Consider the following 26,347-nt stretch of genomic DNA (forward strand, 5'->3'; position numbering starts at 1 on the left):
ATAAAATTCCAGTAATGGCTCCTCTTCAAAACCATCCCCATTTTGCCAACCACTTGAGGAAAAATGGCATTGCTTCAATATCATCAACTGAAGGAAATGAGCAGAAAACATGTGTTAAACCAGGAACCCATTAAATCCCCATAATTGAATGAATGCATTTCATATTTCTAAACCTCACATTTGTGTTGATGCAAAAAGAAAAAAATCAGACGCACTTTTTTGCTCTCAATTAGCTGATTTGCAGCAAACCTTGCCTACGTCACGAGGCCACTGATGTGTGGCAGCCATCATAGTGATCACTGGCATTCTTCACCACACTGTGCTTCCCACAGAGACCGAAACGCCCCCCTCTCCACGCATTCACACATACACCTATGCTGCTCAGTGTGTAGCTGCGAGCCCAGCTGCTCTGCATGGAGCTCAGAACACATCGAGAGGCAAGCTGCTGCTGCTGCTGCTGCTTGGCAGTGTGTAGCGCCAAGAGCTCGTCAGCCTCCCCATCGCATCCACGTCAGACCCAAAGCTGTCTCACCCTGCTGCTTTTATCCACACATGAACTCTCAAGCACAAACACACACACACACACACACTTACACACACACCAAACTTCTCTCCGTGCCCTTTGAAGAAAAGCCACTGACAAAGAGCTTTTGTTTTTCAACTCAATAAACCTTTGTTCGCTTCTGTACAGTACAGAACATTTGCATATTCTTCATATTCAAGCTGCCGTGAAATTAAGCTTTGTTTTATAACTTTGAGGACATGAACCTAATTTATGTCAACAAAAAGATATGAAAAATTTCAATCACTAATACTGTTCTGATGCATAAAAGCATCCAGTGATGAATATGCGCACACGCCGCACACACACACACACACACACACACACACACACACACACACACATATATATACAGTATATATATATATAGCGGCGTTCATTAAACCTCATTGTGAGAATTCCGGTTGAAATATGGAGCTTATTTCTTCTAATTAAAAACAGATACATTTGAGAATTTGCTCCACAGGGTGTCAAATAAAGCACTGCGATCAGATTTAGCAATTTCCTGCACACATTATTTCCTTGATGCAATATGTACTGTATTCACCTCGAAGCATAATGCATCTAAACTATGCTAATCCCATACTATGTTCAAAAAAAAAAAAAAACATAAAGCCAGGAATGCCTTAAATAGCTCTGCTTTGAGCTTCACTTCACTCCTTTCATTTTCCTTCACTGCATTCAGTTTCAGCCCCATTGACTCCTTTAAAGCTCAGTAAACAATCATTTAAAGCAAAAGGCCGTCTGTGGCTTACTGTGCATAATTTATAAGCACTGTCTTCAGAAAACAGTGTCAAGTCGAGAGAAGATGCCGCTTGAAAGTTAAAGCAACTTCTTCTTTTAGCCCCCAAAACATTTGTGCTATGTAAAACATTTTCATTGTAGAACTGATGTTCTTGTTAAAAAGGCTTTCATCTCAAACACAGTCATGTATGACGCTGACGTATCCATGTTTTTTTAATGAGTCTGTTTCTAATCCCAACAAGAAACATGAGGTTTGAGCTATGCTTCTTTTCATTATCACAGCAGCTGTGAGGACAGAGAAAAAGATTTCTCACACGTCTCTACCTTTCAGAGATCGTCTGAAGGTTTCAAACGTCAACCCAGTCTGATTTTGTACAGACGCTTAACAAACTGTGGGACTGTATTTGAAGTCACGACTGCATTGACACTAAATGGGAAAGCTTGGAAATGGTTGTGATTTCCCACCGTGATGTGAAGCATGTTCCAGGAGTGCTTGCCAAAGGCCAAACATGAGGTTCAACCAGAGGGTCAGACGCAGCTTAACACTAAGGAGCAGCCTACTAATTACCAGAGAAACAATGGAAACCAGCGTGAGCATTTATAGCTCAGAAACCACACTTTTGTAAATTGTTGAAAGAGTTGACATGGACGGCAGCGCTGCCTCTCCTTCAAACTGGCCTGTTATGTAACTAAAAATAAGAGACACCCGCTCACTTCAGGAGCTCCTGTGGGGTTTGTCTGGGCTGATTAGCCCGGCCTCACACTGCTCGCCCATCATTACTCAGTCTGGCCAAACATAGACCTGTCTCACACCACACTGAGACACATGTCAGACACATCTGCGCCGCCTGAGAACGTATGGCAACGTCCTGATACCAACTGCAGCATGAAATGTAATTGATGTTTGCAGTAGCATTTGTAGTGTGGACGCTCTTGGCGCTAATGAGGTGATGATATATTCATTTGCTGATTCATCAGGCTGAGATTATATGTGGCTGTCCAGAAGTACCAGCCAATTAGTGTTGACCGCTACTGATATGATGGAGCTTCTTCTCCAAATTAACAGAACCAGTCTGTAGAACCTTTAACCATCCCATAACATCCATTCTTCATTTACAGATGGTGACATGTACATACCATTGATATTATAGGTTTTTCTGGCCTTAGAGGTGCACTAATCAATATATTTTATATTAACAATAGATCAAATGATCATATGTCATGTGATCCTATTGCAAAATGAATTGTTTGAGACAAACCCACATAAATTATCACCCAACTCTGCTGCAGCACAGCTGTATGGAGATTTTAGCACCTTTAGTTCATCAACATTAGCTGAATCTTGTCTGCAATTCTTACATATTCACCACAAAATAGTCAGATGTACTACTTCCGAAGAAACTATTTGATTTCAAGTTTTCATCATTGACAGATGTTTTTGGACACATTGTCAGAAAAAAGCTGTAAACATAATATTGACAATAGTCAATAATAGTGTCAAGTTGATATGGCAAATATGTTAGCGAACAGTGGCCAATTTAAACATCAAGCAGACATGGAGGAACATTCACATTCATTTGGAGCTGTGTCTCTGTCCAACTGATGAACATAAGTCCAATATTCGCTCTTCTTTCAGCTCTGTTTTTAGTCCCAACCAGCTCCTGAGAAACTGATCTTTCTCTTTAGCTGCCAAATCTTCACTGTGTTCACCAGATAACTGTATCTGTGTCTGAGTTTAACAGAGCTTTTTCACTCAAATCAGTTTAATGCTGCTGCCGCCAACAAGGTTGATGAGAGTGATGAGGCTGAACAAGAACAGGAAGGTTGCGGGCGTTGCTGATGCTGACAGGAAACTGCAAAGTCCTGTGAGGAATTTCTGTGAGTCACAATTAATGACGTCTTTAAATTACACTTGATCCATTGTTAACGTATAAATATTCTTTGGTGCTGCTTTTCGAAAGGTGCAAATCATACTACTCATATCTGCAATGTTTGTGTCCTAGAGTGAAGAATAAAAACACAATGGATTTTTCACACTTCAAGAGGTACATTCTGGCTGAAATTAATAAGTTTTAACACTGCACAAAAAATCTGCATTGCTAAATGTAAAAAAAAAAAAAAAAAGAAACTGATATATTCATAGACTGTTAAAAGTCAATTTTGCCAAAAGGCAAAGAAGTAACAGCTGAGAGGTTAAGCTTTAAAGCAAAGTTGAATTGGATGTTCTTAAAACCCTGGCAAACAGCTGAACCAAGGCAAAACACCACCACCTCCACCACTTTGAGAAGAAAAAGCCAGTTTGTTCCTGTTGAACTTTCACAGATGCAAAAACATGATGGACTCCATCTTTCCTGCCTCTGAGTGCTTTCTGTTTCGACGTGTTTATTTGTGCAGCCAGTATGAATGGACCGACGAGCCACTCAAGGCATTCAGGGAGTGTCGTTTTTACGATGTAATAATACGAGTGGGCCAGAGCAGGTAATGGCTTAGAACAATGCGAGGATGCTAACTGCCTCAGCTCCCACCACTCTGGCACAGTCACACGCTTTTCCCGCCTTGAAACACACAGTGACGGTCATCCATCAACGTGTTTCCTAAACAAATAAACCAGGCGGAGTGGAACTGACTCGCTGCTTCACAATATGACAACAATATGAGGAGGCTGTCAAAATTATACACTGCAAATTACACAATGCAGCACATTAGCAGGAATATTCTTCAGTATTCACTGCCATATTAGATCTCAAGTCAGTGCAATACAGAGTTCAGTTTCAAAGTACTGTGACCTTTTCAGTCCAGTATGACCACAGTGGAATGAGTTCTCTTCAACTCTTGTGAGTTACACATGCATGTCCCATCCTCTTTAATGCTGTATGTTCTTGTTGTGTTTTGTCTGGGCTGGCCTGAGTCTTTGCTGTTCATCAGACATGATCTGTTGTCCTAAACCCAGATCTTCATAGGAACATTTTGTGTTTTAAATGAAAAGCTTGGCTAATAGAGCGGAAAACAAAATCCCCTCCCCTGCCCCGTCTTTGTGCACAGCCCCTGTTACAGATATTGGCAGCGCCGGCATTGTTGCCTGATTCTCTGTGTTTTTTCTGTCCAGCTGGGCTCATTTTGTACCATTCAGGTGGTTTCCACCAACATAAAGTCAGGCTATATCCCAATAAATCTGCTGTTCCTCTCATCTTAGAAGTATGATTGAGCTTGACAGAGTTCAGTAGCTCAGCTCGATATGCGCTGACTGATGGGGACCATCAAAACTAAATGTCATTTCAGTTTATTACAAATCAGTAGAAACTTGTTTCCTTTTCTAATTATTATTCTGTCATAACTCTGTGATAAAGTACTTGTCAAAGTTGAAAACTCCTATATAGATATGAAAATATTGGATCATTTTATGATGTCTGGGAGGCTTCTAGGCTCTGATTGGGCTACTTTTTTCCTACTTGGTCTAGCAACTCTGAGCATGAGCCAGGAGAGTTCCCAATGGATGGTTTTCATGTTCTGACAACGAGGCTGCTAAAATAAAGCAAGACAAGTACAATAAGCTATGCTAATTAAAACTAACTTGTAAAAGGTTCCAGTGTATTTGTAAATAATATAGCGCCAAATGCACACTTTCCATAAAGAGCAGGTGTAGACCATACAGAGACCCAATAAGTCACACCATGAGCAAGCACTTGGCAACAGCAAGGAAAAGCTTAATGGAAGCTTTTCCGACAGTGGACTAGTTCCTGGTGTCTTAGTATTCTAGTTGGCAGCACATTGTGTGTCTATGTGCATGATTCTAAAACATCAAGACTGTTAGAAAGCTCAGACGCTGCCTTCTCCCTGATAATGATCATAACGATACTGAAGTGGTGAAGTCACTACCGTGCGTATAGGTAAAATATATTTGGTATAACGTTACTCTGTTTGTGTATTCAGTGGCTCTTATTACCAGCAGCTGGGATATTTATTTTATCTGGTTGTTTGCATGTTGGCAGGCCATTAAATCTGATCTCATCAAACCACACCACACCCTGAGAGTCCTGATGAAGCAGACTAGCTGCTTTTTTGAGAGTTAAACTCAAATACTATCTAAGGAGGTTCCTTCTTAATTTTAACTTTGACTGTTGCTCATTCAGTCATGATTATTTAATGCGTAGCACAAATACTCAAGATTTGAAACATGTTTATATGGGCTTTAATACATTTCTCCTCATGACTCGTGTCATGTGTTGCAAGTGAAATGATATGAAATGTCCAGGAGGAGAAGGTGTAGCCAATGCACTCCATCAGCCTGGAGCTGGAACAGCAATGTATAAAATGAAGTCTACAAAAAGCTGCTATGTTCAGCTGCCTCTAAATGTTCACACATAGTGTTTATTTCACTCACTGCGTTTTAATTTGCACTTTCCTGTGAGGGGAAAACGTTTCCAGCCGGAGATCACACCCACTGTAATAATTTTAATTTGGCAGATGGGCCGGGGAAAGACAGGTGTACTTTTACATATAGATAGCGTTTAGTGTTGCTTTAAAAAATAGAAGCTTCCTTTGCAAACAGTCAGTCAATCAGTGCAGTATTGTCTCAGGTGGAACTTCAGCAACTCACCTGTTGAGCAGCAGCTTTTATTTAAATTGCACTTCTTTAAAAGGTTTGTTGTATCAGATGGCAGGAATGGCATACAATATGCAGAACTATGTTTTCATTCATGTATAATCACCTGTGTTACCTTACCCCGAAATTCCATGGGCACAGCTCTGTGAAGTCACAGCCAGAAGTGAAGACTTTTGTCTGGTTGTCTGCACATGGCGTTTTATTTTTAAAATTCTCCATTGCTGTTCCTGTGTCTGACTTGCACAGCCAGAACATGTTTTCAGTGAAATTTAGACTATGACTTATATCAACAGATGCTGCAAGTCCTCTTCCATGGAGTCCACCATGTTGAACTACCAAGTTTCTACAGTAGACCAGAACAGAAAAACTGAACACTCACTCTATATAAAGGCTTTTGCTCGCTAGGAAGTGTTCACACTAGGAAGGACTGGGCGACATGAGGGGGTCAATCAGGAACCACACCACTGACAAAAAAATCAATTGGGCCCCCTCTGTGCAGCTGTTGTCACCACATCTCTAGGACCTAACTACCCCATCAAAAGCTTTACGTCTTGTAGTTTAATACTAGTACTAGCACAATATTTACTGCTGGTGATTTGTACATGCATGCAAGTCTGCATACAGTCTGTATACAGTCTGCAGTGCAGTTCACTATTTGATGCCACCATAAAAATGTGCTAGGCCATTTTTATTTAATTTTTACTGCCCAAAACACGTAAAAACAAAGAGATAATTAATTTCATTATTATATTTGAAATATATACACTCAGTGATGATGGTTTAATCATTTTATATTAGTGTTTACCTATTTACCTGTCAGTCGTGGGCCCTTGGAATTGTTTTAACTTTTCCCCCCTATACGGCGCCACTGCCACTAGATGCCATAAATTCTACACATTGGTCCTTTAAGGTCAGTCCAAGGATTGTTGAATTTGAAAAATCCATATGAGATGATGACTGCTATATGCAACCATCATCTCCATTTCTCCTCTGCCTTTCTTCTCACTCAGGCCCCCGGGGTCTCATCTGTAAAGCAGATGGGAATATAATGTACTGTAGGTTTGAAAGGACTGTCCTTACAGTCAAGGCTGCCCCTGAAATATAATTCACTGAAATAGAAAACGAGGCCTGTACAGTACAGCGCTGCCTTCTCTTTGTCTCACACTCTGCCTTCCTCAGGGGCAAAGTCAGAAATACAGTATTTTTCTCTCACCCTTAGCCTCTTGTTTATGAAACAACAGAGCCAGTGGCTTGTTTTTGCTCTCAACAGTTATTCCTCTTTGCCTAGAAATGCTAATCTCCTGCAATGCCCAGCGTGCCCATCCAGCCTCCCACCACCAGTCAGCCCTTTTCATGTCTGGCAATCTATCAGGCCCAGACACCCATCAACAGCAGCCTGTCCACCGAGGCACCCTGGGCCTAGCTCCAGCTGCCTCGTGAGAAATGTCTGCTGCTGTTTTCCTCTAAATACAAGACAGCAGGGCAGCTCTGACACAAAGTTAGAGTCAGTGTTTAAAATTTGGAAACTTTACTTCACTTTTTGATAAGCAGGCTGGGTTAATAAATAAAGTCTCCACCTGATTTAACTTTAAAAGTGTGGAAATAATTTGCTACTTTGCCAATGTGCTCACAGTTCATAAACTTATTCACACCAAAAGTGAGTCATGGCTCATTTCCTTGATATTCCGGGACATCCTCTGTCTGTCAGACTTCGTTATGCTCAGTACTGCCAGCATCAGGCAGGATCATTGTGGTATGAATCCACCAGAAGCAGCAGTCTGGATGAGATCTGAGCTGTTGACCAGACGTGGCCTTGAAAGCAGAGTTTGAAAGAGCTGCCCTCCTGGCAACAAAATGCCAGACTCTCTTTCAAATCCACCTCTCACATCTGAAAGCCATACAGCAGCTCCACTGTGGACATTTTTGGTCCTAATGTTAAAAATGTGAAATAAATCCATTTTGAACGCTTTTCCAAAAGATAAAGGAATGTTTCAGCGGCCATTGGACAGGTACCCTGACATATACAAGGGAAAAAAACTTAAAACTCCTAATATTATATTCTGAAACAGGTAATAGTGCCTTCTGCTTGCCAGCGTATGGTTATAGAAGGTGAGAATGAAAGAAGATAAGATGAAATGAGAAAGATTTGTTTGGGGGACCTGGCTACACACAAGGTTGGATTACCAATCAGGCAGAGCAAAGGACTGCAACAGAGGTTCACAGTTTAGTTTGTTAAGAGATGTGAAGATGGTTAGTTTAGCTATGCAACTGGAAGCACTGGAAACACCTTGTTTAACCTGTAATGTAAGGTTGATGATTTGTGGTTTGAGTGGTGTAACTAATTCTTGGTGTTTGACAGCTTCCTGAAATGTGTCATCATAGAAAAGTTGCCAAATCTGGTGCCTTCGTGCCCATATCTGGCAACCTACTCTGAGTCTGTAGACTTAGACGCTGCACACAAATACCAGGCAGATGTTTGTACTGTAGTTTGTCAGAAAATAGTTCCAGCAAGTACAACCACAAATTCTCATTTTAGCCATTTTCACTGTGGATGGATTAAACAAACGAGGTTCCATGTGTTAATTCATTCACCAGCCTTAGAGGTGTTGGTATGTTGGTAGGCATATCTTTTTTGACTTTGGACAGGCCCAGGCTAGCAGTTTCCATTTGCTCACATTCTTTAAAGCCAAGTTAGGCTAGCCTGCCCAAGATGTACGTGATGCACAGACATTGCTCATGTCTTTCAAACTTCACCTCTGACTCTTGGAAATAAAAATTCAATAAGTGTGATTTCTCCGACATGATTACCCAGCATACCCTGGTCTTGTATAGCTCTGTGTCAAAAATGTTTTGTCAATTTTATTTTCAGTTGATATGTATGATTGATTATATGCTAACAAGGTGCACATTCTTAAACACCTTTTTGGTCACTTGGGGGCCGCTGTTGCTTATTTCCCCATCCAGCAGTTACAGACAACATTACCATCAATTTAGATGTTTACAAAAGCAAAGAAAGTAAGCCCAATATTAATTCTCTATTGGTCTCTACCAACTCTTGAGGGAAATATAGCTAGTCAATAACTGTTGCTACAATTCGATTACAACCCTCATACATTTTCTGCCATATAATAATGATATGCATACAAAAGTCTTTCCACATCTGCTTTAATGTAACTTTTGCAATTTATGATTCACAATCCCTGAAGACTTCAATGCTGATATTGATTCAATGCTAAATTCCTCACTGCCTTCTAGTCACCTTTTTAAAATCTACATCTTTAGTAACTCTAAAGTAGAAAGTAGTAGTACATTTAAAGATCAGACTGGATTACCTTAACCTAACCCTATGAAATCAGATTACACAGATTACATTCATACTAGATACTGTAGCAATTTTCAATGTTCGATACTTATGGTAAGTACAACTATACAACCTACAACCTATTTTACAAAGAAACACATTTCTACTTTTCCCTTATCTATAGTTATATAAAATCATGCAGATAATGTAGTTTGGTTTGATTTGAGCAAGATTTCTGCCACCACTACAATATAATGGAGGTGAATGGAAAGACTTTGGAAAATCCATCCAAACATAGAATAGTTTATTTTTATGATAGTGTGTCCTGGGATCCCCTAACTGTATAAACTTAAAAGGAAACAATAAACAGGGCTATAAATCCAAACTTTTCATTTAAAACATTATTCATTTAACCTTTGCTGTAACCGCTCATACAAAATAAAACAGCTCCCTCATCAAAAACACTAGGAAATAGGTATACTGGTACCCCAAAGTACAACCTAGCATCCTAATCTGTAAAAGGCAGCAATATAGAACACAACAAACTCCCTCAGATAAAAATGGCGGAGAAGACAACAAAAATGTATTATATCTCGTATCATGTCAAACTTAATTGGATCATGACATATCAAGTATGGAATTATTTGTAAAAATATTTACATGGAAGTCAGACAGTTTAATAATTTGGGTAAATTGACACTTCACAGGTGCCGTGTTATATATGAGATTGTGTAGAAAAAGCACTTCCTTCTTATTCCAATAAAACACAATGCTCTGGTTCTTCAGCTTCCACATCCCACTGTTTTGCATTCTCTCCTTGCAAAACTATGAGGGCTTGTTGCCTTGATTAGTTTCCCTAATCACCTCCACTCCTCCTAAAGAAGAAACAGATACATTTTCTGCACTCTACAGCAGATCCAAGTGTTTGTTGACTCAGATCTATGCTCAAGTTCTACAAACACAGAAACAAGTGCAGTTTGTGCATGATTAGCTGCTTCAGGCTCCATTTTGCTGCTGGCGGGCGGCACTGAAAGCGGCATGGCTGGGGTCATATCAAAAGTACGCAGCCCCACTCTCATGACCCAGCTTTATCAACACATTCAGAGATAAGGAGAACGACCTTAGTGACAGATACTCTACATCATCATCCATTTTTATTCAGATGATTTGCTTCCTGCAGACGAGCCCCATGAGCAAAATGGCTCTGACGTCAGCTCAGAACAAAGCAGGAGATAGCGGGCTGAGAGGCGGAAGCTTTCACAGATCCACTTAAGATATGTACAAGAAAGCCATCAAGCGGTGTTATATGCAAGGAATATAGCAGAAGATGAGAATCAATATCATCCATTATTCCCGATATCTATGCCAGTTGCTTTTAATGCTGACATCTTAAGAGGCACTCTCTCTATTGTTGGGAATAACAATAAAAAAAGGCTGTCTCTGATTTTCCATCTAGACAGTCAGCAAAGAGCTGAGCTTTATTCCATTCAGGAAAAAACGCTGGAGGCAGTGGAAGTAAAGAATGTACTGTATGTGTTCTTCTGTGTGCCTAATTCTGCTCACACAGTATGATACAAGTGACACAAATGGGATCAGTTCAAGTTAGGATCTGTGTTTTTTTTCCAGGACCTCTACATATACATTGGCACAGTGTTTCGGCTTGTTCAACACCAGGATACTGCAATGTGAAATCTTCAGGGGCCCATATTTCTCAGTAGTCATCTACGCAGTGCTTAGCTGCAGAGAATGCGATATTGTTTTGATGATTGAGGTCATACAGAAGGTTGGACTGACATCAGGGTGGGAGTGCGCAGAGGAGCGGACCTTCATAACAGTGGTATTATCCAGGGACAGCAGGATGCAAGAACTGTTGAGGCTCTAGGGGGTCGTACTGACTCCCCTTTGGGGCCAAGGCAATAACAGAACCCTCCCATCTATCTCATGTAGCGCTGCTTTCACACCCGGGTTACTGATAGATTGCGCTGAATCGGGGGATTGGAAACATCGCAGACGTAGGACACCTGAGGGTCGTCCATTTTGAAGCTGATAATCAGACGGAGCTTCCACTGCCATTGTAAATAACTGGGAATGTGTCCCTGTCCTCCATTTGCTTTCGAGTTACTGACAACCTGCCTTGGTCAATTCAATACTGTCGACAACACTATTAGAGTGCCTGTTGATTTGTTCCTGCTGCTGCTGAGCTTGGCTACCTCCATTTTCCTCTTGACATTTGACCTCAATAACTTGATCTGACAAAGGTCAATCTACCGAGAGGAGACCCTGCTTATATGGAGTAGACAACTGAAAAACAACAGCGCGCTGCAACTAAGAAGCGGCAACTTTAAATTTTAAATACAAAATGCAACCTTATGCAACAGTTTATAGCAGCCTTTAAAAAACATAATTTCCCACAGGTCCAAGACTGTTGCAGGTTAAAGGTCACCTGCTTTAAAGAAAAGTAGAGTGGAGAGCTGTGAGAATGGATTGGTATTCCCCAGTGATGTTGATGTGGTAACAGGTAAAAAGATGAAGAGATGACAACTGAAGTGAGTGTAGGTGGATATCATGGATAACACTAATGAATTCAATTATATTTTCATAAAAATTTGACGAAGGGTAATGGGGATTGAGAAATTTACCGATCCGTACAAAACACATGATTATCATAAAAATCATCAAAACACAGTGACAGACAGCTGAGGACAGATGGAAACTGCCTTTTGATGACTTGTACAACTAGAGAACTACATTTCATTGAAGTCTTTGAGCAGCCCTGTTCCTTGTCTTTTCAGCCATGGTGACTAACGCTACTCTACTAACTGCTAACTAACCAATTATTCCAAATAACTCAGAAACATCGAACTTCCTTCATTTGTGCACCAGAAGCTTATTCCAAGAAGACCTAAGTCACAGTGAGTGTTAAGAACAGAAAACAACAAAGCTTCCATTAGTTCGGCATGTGTTGACTTGAGTTTTAGATAAATGTCACAGATTACTGCTTTAATTGCCTCTGAATGAAAACCATAAAATTATTGTGCCTAGCCCAAATTTTCTCTTCTCCCTGTCAACCTCCAACACTAATTAATTTGCTATTTTGAGGTAGTCATTATAAATAACATGAATGCGTCTAATCGACACTGGTATTGGGGGAAGCATTTGGGTGATACAAACCAGCCCTGGCTTAAACTGCAGGCACAGAGCCAAGGACAAACTGCAAATCCAGTGCCCCAGTGGCTCTAACTCTCCTGTTTGTTGATTTTTGTTGTGTAAAAACTGTCCTTTGCAAGTTTTTAAAGGGTGACCTTAGTGTGATGATTACAATGTTTTATAATTAGAAACTGGAAGCAGAGGCATTCTGAGCCAGGTGCCAGGGCCGTGCTGGGACGGGACAGTTATAGACAGGATGTGTTTGTCTTGATGGCATGCAGCTGATCCAAAAAAAAACAATCAGTGTCTCTCTAAGAAGCATTATAGTGATTAACTCACATAGAATCTGTCCCTCTGCCTTTCAAACATGACTGATATGTTAGCAAACTGTAGCACTGCTGAGTGATGAAGGGGCCCATGGATCTCTCATAAGCAGACTTTTTGGAATTTCACTCATTTTCATACACTGTATGATATCAATCAAAAGTCTGTCTTAACAATCACACTTGCTGTTTTGACTGCTTAAAGGAAACAATGTTTTATTACAAATTGGTAATTTTATACCTCAGACCATTCCCATCAATACTAACATACTCCCAGTTCAGCGTCAAGATAATTAAAGTATTATAGTTTACAGCCTGGTTCAGCTTTGACCCACTGTATATACATATAAGTGGTGGCTAACTTGGCTGAACTGTCTCTCTTCACGTAACTGCTTGTGTTTGTTGACCGTGGGCCATCCAAACCAGACCAAACGGAATGTGAAACAGGTCTAGAAGCTGTATTAATCGAAATTGTATTAGCCTACTCAAATAGTCACTCGATGTTGCCAGGTGACCATGTAGTAATTAGTCAGGCTAATCATAAAAGACAAACTAACTTTAGCATTTTTATTTTTAAACCTGCTGCCATCATAAATATGATCCTCCTCTAATTTCAAAAAAATGTATAAAGGCTGTTGTTTAGACAGAGTATCCAGAGACTGGAAGGAACTCATTCCTAACATACTTAAAGCAACACTTGTAACTTTTCTACCATTAACTACACTGACTTGTAATCAGGTGAATGGTGTCTCTGTCATTCCCACTCTACAGCCCGTACATCTGTTCTTGCACTATGTGACTTTGTGATCTGGGTACGATCACCCATGAGAAGTATGTTACGCTTTATACATATCTCACTTATTTTGGTAAAACTAGATCATATTTTTTGGAGGAAATGTTGACGGGGGAGCAATGCTGGAATTAGAGTTAGAGCATGGCAGAGGCACAGTCTGCCCAAGAACTCGTGATATTGATCGTTGGCATACACACACAAAAACTTGCAGTCTTACAGTATAACTGGACAAAGGTCCCAAGTAGGCACTTGACTTCTTGCAAATACTGAAAGTGTTTCTTTTTTAGGACAGACCCTCTGCATGTCAATGTCAATGACATGCAGAGCAAGTGAACACTGCAGTGACTCAGCACTTTCCATGTGGTTTAAATCCCTTCATGTTTGGGACAAGTGCTTCAACATAAAATATAAATAAGATAAATGCCCACTAAGCCAGGATATCCAGTCAAAGTCACTTCAGCCAACAGCACATGTGGTGCAGCATCTCATCAGTTCACCCATCAAATGTTACACAGTGCTCAACTGTTTGTCCGTTAATTCCTTTGAAGATTTAAATCATTACTGTTACTAATCCAGACATATAGACGTGTCTTTTAATCTTTGTGTATAAACCTTGGCTACGGACCAGGTTACAAATTAAAGTCACATTTCTTCAAAGTGAACATGCTCAGTGTTTGCTGTTGTATATATATATATATATATAGGAAGCACTATGATTATAGGTGAACAGATGGAAACTTTTGTCTCGCATTCACTGAGCACGTGCAGACTACTACCTCAGCATGGGTCTGAGAGAGTCTGCTGGACAAACCCTGCTCATTCATGAAAGAGATTGTGTGGAAATGATAATGTGAAAACTCTGTTTGCCTCTTTGCAAGTGTAGCAGCGTGGACAGCCATGAGAAGTCCAGATTGTGCGAGGCGTATTCCATGACCATCCTATCTGTCAGGGCCTGGGAGTGTGACTGGCATTTTGATTGCAGTTCTTTCTCAGGGGACAGTGTGGGACCTTGAATCTGGATTGCTCACAGTCACACAGGATCCAGTGGGGACTTGTCTCAAAGAAAAAAACATGTTCTCTACTACGGAGAATTATAGTCAGTTATTTCTTCAGTTGTCTATCTTTTTTTTGAAGGTGTGATAAATAATGTTTTACGGCTCTATAGCAGATGACCATAATAAATCTGTGGGCAGGCTTGTTTATCGATACCAGTAACAATTACTTCGGTGGGAGCTGAGATTTCAGGCTTTTCAACACACTGTACAGGCTGCACTGTGTATTGGAACAAATAGTCACCAGCTATTTGGAGTGTCAACACATTCCCCGCAGTACCAGTGCTGCAAAACATTACTGAAAGGAGGGAAGCTGGGAAATCTCCTTTCTCAAGCCAAAAAGACAACTGAGCGTTGTTATTCCATGATTTATTATGGTGATATAAATTCATGGCTCCATTAGATCTTAGCTTTGATTGACTGTTCACTAACCGCCCCATGAGAACGTCCAGTCAAGCCTGGCAACCGCAACTGGGCACAGCAGGCCTGTCAATAGCAATACACGTTCTACAAACAGTTTGGAGGTCTTTTTGTTTCTTTCCGAATCTAAAAACACGACCGCAGAAGTTTAAGGATCGGGTTAAACTGAGTCCGCTTCAACATGAGCTGAAAATGCTGCATGCTATAACTTACTACCTCAAGTAGAAATGCTAATGTAGTTCTTCCAATCACGTTATTTTGTGGTCATGTTAGAAATGGTTCCATTCAGGGCTTACACATGGACTGTGTAGAATTCACCCAATGTGTGGGAAGAAATCCTGGAGAATTTAGGTTAAAGTTAGCAGGTCTGGATTTGGAGAAGTATACTGGCTGCAACTGAGCCTGTACCTGAATCTGACATTTTAAAGTCAACTCTGAATTGCCAATTTAGACTGAATATTCAAAATGGATATGAAGCTATAGATATTTTCTTAGTATATCAGATTTCCAAGTGTCTTCCACCCTCTCTATCTCCATTACAGTTAGCTTTGTACTTCTATAATTCTAAGACTTGGGCTGTTAAAGTTTGCACACCAGCTGTGTGCTGTGCTGCAAGCTGTGCACAGCTACACACAGTGAGAAAACACTGCGAGAGGCACGAGCGATTGAAGATAATGAGCTTCAGAGTGCTGCTGTCACAATGCGTCTGAAAGGGCCACTGTCTTTTAGCATTGTATGCAAGTATGTAGCTATCAAGTGCATGTTAAGACATTTAAGGTTCTCATGTTCTCAGTGTGTTTAACTAACTTATCAAGCTTATGGTTTAAGCTGGTAGAAATCTGTTGTCATTTCATCCAAAATAACTGAACAACGAATAGCCTGTTCTGAATACCACTTGTCTGAAATCAAGGTTGCATCAAAAATCAATATGAGTTTTGAGGAAAATATGCCACAGTTATTTAAAATCAAATTATTTGCACTGCCATATTGGCAACTGTACGTATTTGATGTGCCAGACAGTTAAAGACAATATAAAATGAAATAATGTCCGTTCAATTTTTCAAATAAATGCAGAAATGAAATAAGTGACACAAAAAAGTCGACTTTTTTGGATTAAGTCTGAGGGAAGATCAAAAATGTCAAAAAGTATCTGAAAGTCCAAAGCAGGGAGATACAGCAGATGGAAATTTAAGCCAGATGCACGTGTCAGGCAGCTGTTGTCACTTTACCTGATTTATCATGACAGTAACCTTTGAAAAGCCAATTCAGGACTGACTCACCTGGGTCCAGGGACACAGAGTGTGAAGCAGCTACCTGACAGATAAATCATTCTCGTTTGACTGACCGGCCCCTCTATCAGCCTGACAGACTGTTTAGGATGTCTGACTGGCTGAGCATCAGTTATAGAACTTACTGTAGGCAAACAGGTGAAGAACTGCACTGTAAAAAATCTCCCACACAAAGGTTGAGTATTATTTACTGCACTAACCAGGGATTTCTTTTAACTGCCACAGTCTCTTTACATACTTTGGTTTACTAACCTCTAAAGTTTTGATAGACAGCCTGGTAGTTTATTCTCAGCTAGAGAAAAATAGGATGTTGAAATATGTTTCCAGTTAATCATTTTCCATGTGTTTTCTTTAACTGATAAATTGGTTAACTGTTTTCCAGGTTTTGCAGGACACGCATGAACCCTGCACAAGGAATTGAACCCTGCAGCCTGTTAACGCCGGCTGAACATAAGCCTGATTGTATGTTTCAGTGTAAAGTCAACACTCGCTGCTGTGTTGCAACTAGTTAGTTTTACACTAACCTGACACTTTATTCAGCTGCAATATATGTACTCTCAAAGTGATTCGCAGTTTCATTGAAGTAAAAATTCCCATGTGTTTCCATGTCACCACAAATGATTTGTTTAAATAATAACACACACATGATATGATACACTACAGTAGTGTTTCAAATTTATACACCATGCCCCACCTCAGAAAGGTAGTATCATCAGTAGTACAACTATTCTGATCGACGTTAAAGTGTCGTAGGTCCGTCCTATTAAGCTATGCACACGTCTCTTCCTAACATTTCCTGTTTGGAGCCATTTTCATTAATTTTACCTCTGCATTGTATGTTGCTGTCACAGCTTAGCTTGTAACTAATCATGCATGCTTGTATTAATCAATTGGGTGGTTGCGAACCACCAGTAGTACACAGACCATAGTTTGAGAACCTGCGCACTTAGGTAAAAAGGTAGAAAAAAAGGAATTTTTTCATTCTAGTGTGACCTTTAGAAAAAAACATCTGAAAGAGTCACAAATGCCAAAACATAACCAGATTTATTTCCAGCGGATAACATGCAGGACAAACATTGCTTTTCATTGAAAAAAGATTTACACAATTTTACAAAAAAGAAAGTCAGATGTTAAAGAGCTGCCAAATCCCTCATGCTTCGCTGGAGCTATCCTGAGATGATAAACTTTATTATCAGAGAGGCCCACGCCCGGCCCTCCCCTCTATCTCCACTATAAGATTGCGAGCAGACACCTGTCTTCGGACGGGTGTTTCTATCTGGAGGAAGCAGTTTATCTGGAATAAGAGCACCCTGACAGATAACTCCTCTTCAGCTTATCCTCCTGCACAATGCTACAGAGGACAGAGCAATGTGTCATTTTTGAGGAAGAAACTTTGGGATCAGGTCGTGATCCAGCAGCCAGCCCCTCCGTATTACCATGAATCAATGTGCAAATGTACTGAGAATAAATCATATGTGGCTGGCACACAGTGATTGTGTAATTACATTATCTCAAAAGATTAATTGATTAAGACTAGCCACCTAATAGATGAAGAGCCGTGTCATTTCTTCATGCACAGGCTCTATTTAAAGAGCACTTCATTAAATGTGTTGAGTGTACAGTATGTTTCACATAATGCCAGTAAAGCAACAATAAAATACAATAGTGCAACAGTCCTTCAGTGAGTCCTATGTTTATGAAGCTTACAAATATTTATTGAGATCTCAGACAGAAGTCGATACAACTCTGTGCTCTGTGAAGACTGCACATTACTTCAACAAGTTGTACTGAACTAAATTTATGGAAGCGCGCACATGGTTAAAATGTTGTGCTCTGAGGAGCTTATCATTTATTCAGTTAGTGACAACATTTTTATAATGCACAGTCAGAAAGAGAGCTGGAACAAGTAGTCGATTATTCGATTTGTCGATAGACAGGAAAATAATCTGCAACTATTTTGATAATCAAACTCAATGATAATAACAAATAATCAAATCGTAGTTTTTTGAACAAAATTTCCAAACATTCCCTTGTGAATGAGGATATGCTGCTTTACATTGTGTTGGTTGAGCAAAACAAACATTTATGTATTGTTATACCCTTTATAAGGTTTTTATAGCTGTTTATAGACAAAACAATTATCAATAATACAATAATCAAGGGGGAAAGCAGCAAATCTTTACATTTAATACACTGGAACATTTTTTACTGAATGAATAACTGAAACAATGAATGGATTATGAAAACCATGATATTTCCGTTGATTTTCCACTACTAAAGTGCCCTTTAATATTCTGTTCCTAAAACTAGAGCTGGAAACCTGAATGAATGCATCCAATATATTTATATAGGCAGTGTTTATTGAACGATTATTGTATCGCATTACATTATGCTCTACAGGTATTTCTGTTAATGTGCTCAATCCCTGTATTAGTCTACAGCGTGTCGTCTAACTCTGTCATTCCTCCAGGGCACCAACATCTGGATCTGTTACAGCCTTGTGCTGCACACTTTTTAAAAAGCATTTCATATGAACGGCGGATTAAATAACTCAGCTATCCCACATAAAGTGACAAAATGTTTTAACAGTATTTTATGATATTTTCAACTAAATAAATGTATATAACAGTCTGTGTTTATATATATTATATCTATATTATATATATATATATATATTATGCTGTTGTAAGGGAAATGTACAAGACCAGATGTGTTTCACTTTCTTTGAAGTAAACAGAAGAACTGTATATTTGCCATGAGCGTGTATGACTGAAAAGACAACAGAAAATCCAGAAGGCACAGTACCTCCCACTCTGTTTGATGAACACAATACCTGAAGCATTGGGATACAAAAAATATACTAATACATCTTTTCTAAATCTCTCAATGGAAAACTTTAAATTGAAGACACACCTCTGAAATAAAAGTGTCTGAAGGCTGAAGGCCAGGGAGGATTTATTACCAAATCCTGATTCTCAGGCTCTCATGTCTGTGTCCTGTGGGAGAGCTGAGGTAACATGCAGTAAAACAGTGGCCAGGCCTTGTGTTCTGGGTGAGGGATGGTGGTGACTGGTATGAGACTGCTGTGAGGGGATGTTCACCACAGGAGGAGCGTTTGACTCCAGACAGAACCTGGGCTCACTATTTATGTTCCTGTTCGGATACCTGGGTGTCTCCACTCCTTCTATACGATCATGACATATGGCTTGGCTTAGTATATGGAACAGGACAGAGAAAGGGAGCATTGTTCTATGAGGACAATGTTGTGTAGCTAAATATTAGGAAGACAGAGTTTTAAATGATTTATAATGGATTCAAAGTGAGGCGTTAAATGCTGGACTGCAGGAGTAATCCTCAGAACTTAAGCATTATAATTAAGATTTATGAAGTGCTACAGAAGGCCACAAAAACATACTGTTATGGTTCAGTCTCTTCACTTTGATTAACTAGTATCCAGCACTTTGTGCACTTACATTTTTCATTCAAATGTCCACAATCTACCTTTATGGAAATACATCCAAGAGGAGGTGACACGACATACTTACATACCTAATAAAGTAGCAGTAACTCTGATAAATCATGCCGTTTCATTGCTGCTTCCCACCACAGATGGTGCTGCCACTACAGTGATATAGTGAGTGGGGGGTGATATGCAACAAGGGTCCCAGGGGTTTCCCCTTTTTTAGATCCCAATATCAAAGCCACAACAACAGTTTATGTTGTAACGGGAGAACATACAAACATAAAAGTAAAATAAAAAGTAGAAAAGTCAAAGAACTAAAGTAGGGATAGGGAGAATGGTGCCTCTTTCATTCCCATGCCTCTTACTGTTTATGTAACTTGGGTTGCGTGGGTGTGATTCCCATCAAGAAGTGCGTAACACTTTACAGAACTACATCCCACTGCGGGGATAGCTTTGTATTCTCAGTAGTCCTGAAGTAGTCCTGAAGATGAACGGTAGCTTAGTTGTTGGCAAAAAAGTTAACAGCACTCCAAACTGTTGCTTTAGGAAACAATAACAATATTCATTTTTAACATAAACAACGATCCCGGATATATTTTTATGTAATGATGACACTGTATCCAAATGAAATTGTTATAGTTTATACCCCCCCATTGACCATGGGAACACATTTTTAGTCAGTTCATGTTGGTAACTGACACAGATTACATTCTGAAATAGTAATCACCGTGTTCCAAAACAAAAAAATATACTGAACAAGATTTCAGAGAACGTTCTGTGTTATGAAGGTATTTTTTGACTTACCTTCATCAGGTTGGATGAGCAAAACAGGGTGTTCTTTCCTCTCCTGTTTCTCTGTCACGTCTTCCTTCACCTCTTCCTGGTCTTCAGTGTGGGTGAGGTTAACCAACCTCTGACCTGGCTTTGTAGTGGGCTCACTCTCATCCAGCGTGAGCCTTACTGGTGGCTGGGTGGTGGCGGTGGTAATGACCATGGGAGTTGTCAGGTACTCAGGCCTCTTGGGGGAACTGGTGCTGGGCTCGGGCGTGGTCTTTTCGTAGCTGCTGTTTGGATCGCTGCTCTCTGACCCCTCGTGGCCTCTCTCCTGTTGTACTGACTTTATTTTATAAGGTACATCCCCTCCTTCAGGCCCAGTGACACTATGAAATGTTACTATTTCTTCTTCCTTCTCCTCTTCCATCTCTTCATCCATCCCTTCCTCACTTTCTGGTGCAACTGTCTCCGGTAATTCTTTCAGATCATGTAGACTTGTCTGGGGATGAATTGGAGTCTCTGGGTTTCTCATCATGTACAGTGGAAAGTTCACCCTATCTGATCGTCTCTGCTGATTGGTTTGACTGTCTGTACCTCTCCCTGGATGACTAACGTTTATCTGATTCACTGAACCTCTGGGTGTCACATTATGTGATGCATTTTGGTAATGTGTCTTAGACTCCGAGCCTCTCTCATGATGAACTGCACTCTCTGAAATCATATGCGGATGTGGAGGCTTTTTTTCATCCCCTAATCCTTCGTTTAGTGGAAATATGACACTATCTGAACTTTTGAGTGTATGCAATGGATTCTCAGAGTCCGTCTGTGTAGTAAGATCACTGAATGTGACACTTGTTAGACCCTGTGATGGCTGCTGAGATGTAGTGGTGTCCTTGTGTATATGTAGCCTGACAGTACTCTGCTCTTGTCTCAGGGGATTTTCTGTCACTTGCTCTCTGTCTGCAGGATGGTCATGAACCCCATATCGCTCTCTCAGCTCCAGCTTGCTTTGTCTGCCAAAGCTCTGTAGGGCAGATGTTCTGTCAAGTCTGTCAGAGTCTCGGGATACAGAGATAACCTTGTTAAAGGAGGAGGACTGGGTGGGGAAGACTAGAGACTGAGGGTAAGTCTCTGGAAAGTCTGTAGGACCATAATCATAATCTTCTGACTCCTCTTTCTCCAAAGGCAATTTGAAGAGAAGATTTCCATTAGGAGGACGGTGATATGGTGTGGATTGGTCTTTGTGCCCTTGTTGGTCAAACCTGTAGGGGTGACTGTTGGCCCTGCTGTTCTCGTCTGTTGGTGCAGCTAACATTGGTTTCTGGACATTGTGCGGATCACAGTTTGGTACAGGATAGCACATGAGCTTCCCCCCTTCGTTTGGGCAGTGGCAGACCCGGCATGAGTCAATGTGAAAGGAGTGTCCAGCGTCATACTTTTGCCCATCATGAACGCATCCTACACGTTCACACTGCATGCAACCATCTGCAGGCTCTGAAACCTCGATGCAGTTTGGTGGAATGTCCGGACAGCTGATGAAGTGGCAGCTGATCCGGCCGCCTCCTGCAGGGCAGGAGCACTCCGTGCTGCCATAGTCAACAAAGTAAGAGTCTCCCTCGGGCACTTTGCCATTCTTGAATCCTGCATTGATGCAATCGTAATATTGGTAACCCTCGCATGTGCATCCTTTGTGCAGGCATGAAGAGCAACAGGCGCCACTCTCCAGCACTTCTTCGATACAGTTGTGAAGCTGGGGACAGTCCACGCCGGTGCAGTCACGCTGGCACAAGCAGACACTCAGGTAAATAAAGAAAAGAGTGTACCTCAGCAGTGTTTCTTCAGCTATCACGAAGCGAGCCATGGCGCCAGGTGTATGTATAACAATCAAAGGAGATCAGGTATCGTCCTTTAGTGTGTCTTCAAGGATTCTGGCACATTCTGACAATGTGAACCAACTCTACTCTGCAAGAAAGAGACAGACAGGCAGACAGGGGCTTATTTCTCAGAATGAAAGCAGACCGACATCTGGCTTCATTGCTGATCTCACGAGAGTCCAACTTTTACAGCCTCATAGTTGTCCTAACATTAAGGCTACATGCACCTCATTAACATCAGCTGCAGTACAGGGTTTTGAATCATTATGCAGGCTGTCATGATGAAACCTGGAACCTGCCCAAGTCTTTTTTTTCTACCTCGTCCCTGATTATCTCCATAGGAAAAATTGCCATAACATTCTTGTGTTGCAATCAACCCTAAAGTCTATCTGCTGAACTTCATGGATTCATAATGCTTAGGCAGAGTGTGTTGGAAATTCATTACGCTTCATGGAAAGAACATTCTCTTAAGTAATTAGCGAAGTTGGGACCAAAGTGCAAAGTCTTTGACTAATGATTCTTGTTCTAAATGATGTGTTTAATAAGAGTTTCAGTGACTGGTTTCACACAGCTCCAGTCAGCTCACAGCAATCAGCCAGTCTGTTTCAGTGACTCAACACAAGAAGTAAAGCTTCAAGTTTGAGACAAATACCTTTGGCACCACACTGTGCTGTTCTGAATTTGCAAAAAAAAACAAAAAACACTAAAGTTATTTTCTTTGCTAACATGTCAAAGCATCAAACTGGACTGTCTCTATTCCTGACCTGATATTTATGAAGTATCTATGAAGTGCTGAATTTAACACCATTTTGCCACAAATGGTGCTGTCAGAAGTCTGTAAATCTGCTCTAAATAAGGACAGTTATTCATATGGTCATCTGTGATCTCAGTCAGGAGCTGCAGTTTTAAATGGGGAACCAGAGACTGACCTTGGGAAGCTCTGGGATAGTTAACAGGTTTTACTCAGATGTGTATTTTATGAAAAACTGCTTTTGGTACCTTTGCCATCCATTATGTAATACAAAAGAATACAAGCACATCAACAAGGTGACACCTTGCCTTTAGAGACACAGTTAGAGTGCAGCTCCCTCTATTTGTGGAGTAATAACTTGTTTGAAAGCATTTCATATGTTATCTGTCTTCTTGTGTTTCAGGTTATTAAAACCAGCAAACTGAACTGAACTGAATATGGAAAAATATAAATGTAAAACAATTGTGTCTGGTTACAAAAGCCTTCACAAGCTCCACCATGAAGATTTTTGTTCTGCAGCTTCACAGACCGATCTAATAAAAAAGGCTGGGTTTGATATTCTAGTGTATCAAAGCCAAGCCGTCTGAACTACAAAATTCATTGTATGAAGCAGAGGAAGAAAAGTTGAATAATTGGCATTTTCTTGCTCTAAACTTTCATAGATGAAGCTGCTGTGACAGCCTCCCTGGGGGAATAACTAGCCCTGGCCCATCCTGGCCCATCCTCCTAAAGGCCCTCTGACACTAAACTGAGCTTATTTCTTGCCTGAGCGGTAAGCATCACTGTCAGTGGATGTGACATGCAGGCATACTGTACCAGACATAATAAAAGTTGGCAAGGCAAGTGCTGTGAAAAAATGCAAGTGGTCTTTGCAGCCTGGTGTTTCCCAAACTCCTGGGGGGGGGGGGGGGATCCTCCTGTTTTCTCTCTCTCTCTGCAGCACACACACTCAGCTGATCTCTAAACAATCCCTTATGTCATGCAGCTCTGCCAGCATGGACAAAAATGAGAGGAATCTTTTAAAGCTTCACTTATGAAGAAGATGTGAAACAGAGCCGTAATACTAAAACCAATTATTATACAGAAGATACAATTAACTATGTTAAAATCACTTTAAACATGTGCTCATGTGTTGTAGCGACAAGACAAAAAAAACAAAACAAAAAAAGAACAGTGAGTCTATTGAAGTTTCCATGCTGTTTGTCACACCTATATGCCATAAGAGATTCTGAATATTAAATATTTTAAATATGCATCCAGAGAGCAGACAAAAATACTAAATAGAAACTTTTCTTTAGTCTCATGCACAAACTTAACTACAACTTGTCCCCTCTGTCCACCTCTGTCCAACTCAACCAGTGACTGCATACATGCATTCAAAAGTACGTACAATTAATTCTCCAATAAGAGTAAAGTTTTAAAGAAGTAATCCGCATTGCGTTCTTACCACAACATCCCAGGATCAAACTGTGAGTTCTGTTTGCAGCAGCAGGCGAAAAGAAGAAGAAAATGGGAAAAAAAAAGAAAGAAAAAAAAGCTAAAGCTGCGGACACTTTTGACGGATTATGGAGTGAAGCGGTTTGTAGACAGCGCTGTGAGTTACCTCGTCATGTACGGACTGATGGGGCTGCAGAGCCACCGGCTGTCGGTCCTCCGAGCGACTCAAGTGTAAACCTTTTGACCATCGCAGCGCTGCTGGGAGCGGGCAGGCAGGCAGGCAGGCGGAGGGGGAGGTACGGAAAGTTTCTCCTGCTGTGGAGTCCGGCCCCACAGAATACTCTGGATAAGGCAAACTATCTCTGTAAACTCTGTTCCCCAGCAGTCAAAATGATTTATTATCACTTATTCAACACACACACACACACACACACACACACACACATATATATATATATAGATATATATATATATAGATATATATTATATAATATATATAAATAATTTTAATAGTTTTTATATAAGTATTTTTTTTTTTTTTCATGCAAACAAATGCAGGAAATGCTCTCAGTCTCATGAGTACGGAGACTTCCTGTTTTATATACATATTAAACTGCATATCTTGGATTTTGGACAAACAACACCTTGGACTTTGGAAATTGGGATTAACATTTGCATATTTTATAATCAATCCATTAATGTGGAAAATAATCGTCAGATGAATCAATAAGTGCAAACAACCATTACTTTCAGCCCTAAACAGAAACAGCTCAGTGGATATTTAGTTGGCAGCTGGCCTGACTCTATCCAAAGTTGAAATATGCTTATCTGCACCTCAAAGCGTTAAATATTTTAATATTTGATATCAGCCCTAAAAGTTTTGGTCTGTTGTCCTCTCATATTAGGCCTATTGGTATATATAATATATATAGATATATAGATATATAGATATATATATATATGTATATGGTATGTAGTGTGTGCTGCTGCACTCAGATTTCCTTTGGAGCCATGTCGTTGACCTCCAGGGTAAATGTTGGCTGCTGTTTTAGGGATCTTGCATGTACCTCTTAAATGTAAGGCCGTAACCTTGGCTAAACAAGAGCCTTGCTCTCACATCATCCGTCACGCTGCTGTCTGTCAGTGTCCTGCAACCCATGCATGACACAAGGCCACAGGCTATCTCAACAAAAGCACAGATCTCCTTCAAATACAGGCTTGTTTTTAATTACCCGTTTGATCCTAACTGAGCCCGAGTCCCTGGAGGGATAAAGATCGTGTCTTTGAATTCACATGTGGTAAAGAAATAATTCATCCTCAGTCATTGTAATATATATTCACCTTTTGGAAGGAGCATGACCCTGCAACAGCAAATGGCAGAAGACGAAGTGACTTTACAACTTGAGACCAATCTCGTGACTCTCGACACCCCTTCCTTTATTTGAAGCGGCCCCTTTAGACGGCATCGTAAATTTGGCCCCACGCGGCACCTCCAGAGGACGTCTGAGTTCAAAGAGTAAAGAGAGTGCGGATGTTGTTTGGCGTGCTACATGTTTGAATGGACTCACTCAGCATTGTTGGACCACAGTGACCTGATCAACAGTCTGGACCCCTCCCAGCAGCCAGTATAAAGGTCCTAATGAGAAGCTGTCAGGAGCCTGGGGTGGAGTGGTGGTCGGTGCTGTGATAAACAGATCGCTCTGATCACAGATAAGACCACTGCCAGGGGAGTCGGCCTGCTTTCAACTAGAGATGAGAGATGAGGTAAAACAATAGAGAGGACTCGCATTCAGAGTGTTCAAGGCTGGGTCAGT

The 26,347-nt window shown here is 40.6% G+C and overlaps 1 protein-coding gene across 2 annotated transcripts in view; it reads right to left on the reverse strand.

The window, feature by feature from the left end:
- fbln2 (fibulin 2) overlaps positions 1-24,835 on the reverse strand; it is a 61,587-nt gene extending 36,752 nt beyond the window's left edge. Inside the window, exons 1-2 of one of the 2 annotated variants that reach the window (XM_019267238.2) lie at positions 24,700-24,835; positions 20,502-22,433 (exon numbers count right to left, since the gene is read on the reverse strand). In XM_019267238.2, coding sequence (XP_019122783.1) covers positions 20,502-22,332 — 1,831 coding nt within the window. In that variant the 5' untranslated portion in view covers positions 22,333-22,433; positions 24,700-24,835. Of the gene's footprint in view, positions 1-20,501; positions 22,434-24,543 lie in introns of both variants that reach the window. The other variant, XM_010744275.3, reaches the window with a different exon arrangement.
- Between the last annotated feature and the right edge of the window lie 1,512 nt (positions 24,836-26,347).

The sequence above is a fragment of the Larimichthys crocea genome, unplaced genomic scaffold (assembly GCF_000972845.2).
Source record: "Larimichthys crocea isolate SSNF unplaced genomic scaffold, L_crocea_2.0 scaffold269, whole genome shotgun sequence".
In the NCBI taxonomy this organism is placed as follows: Eukaryota; Metazoa; Chordata; class Actinopteri; family Sciaenidae; genus Larimichthys; species Larimichthys crocea.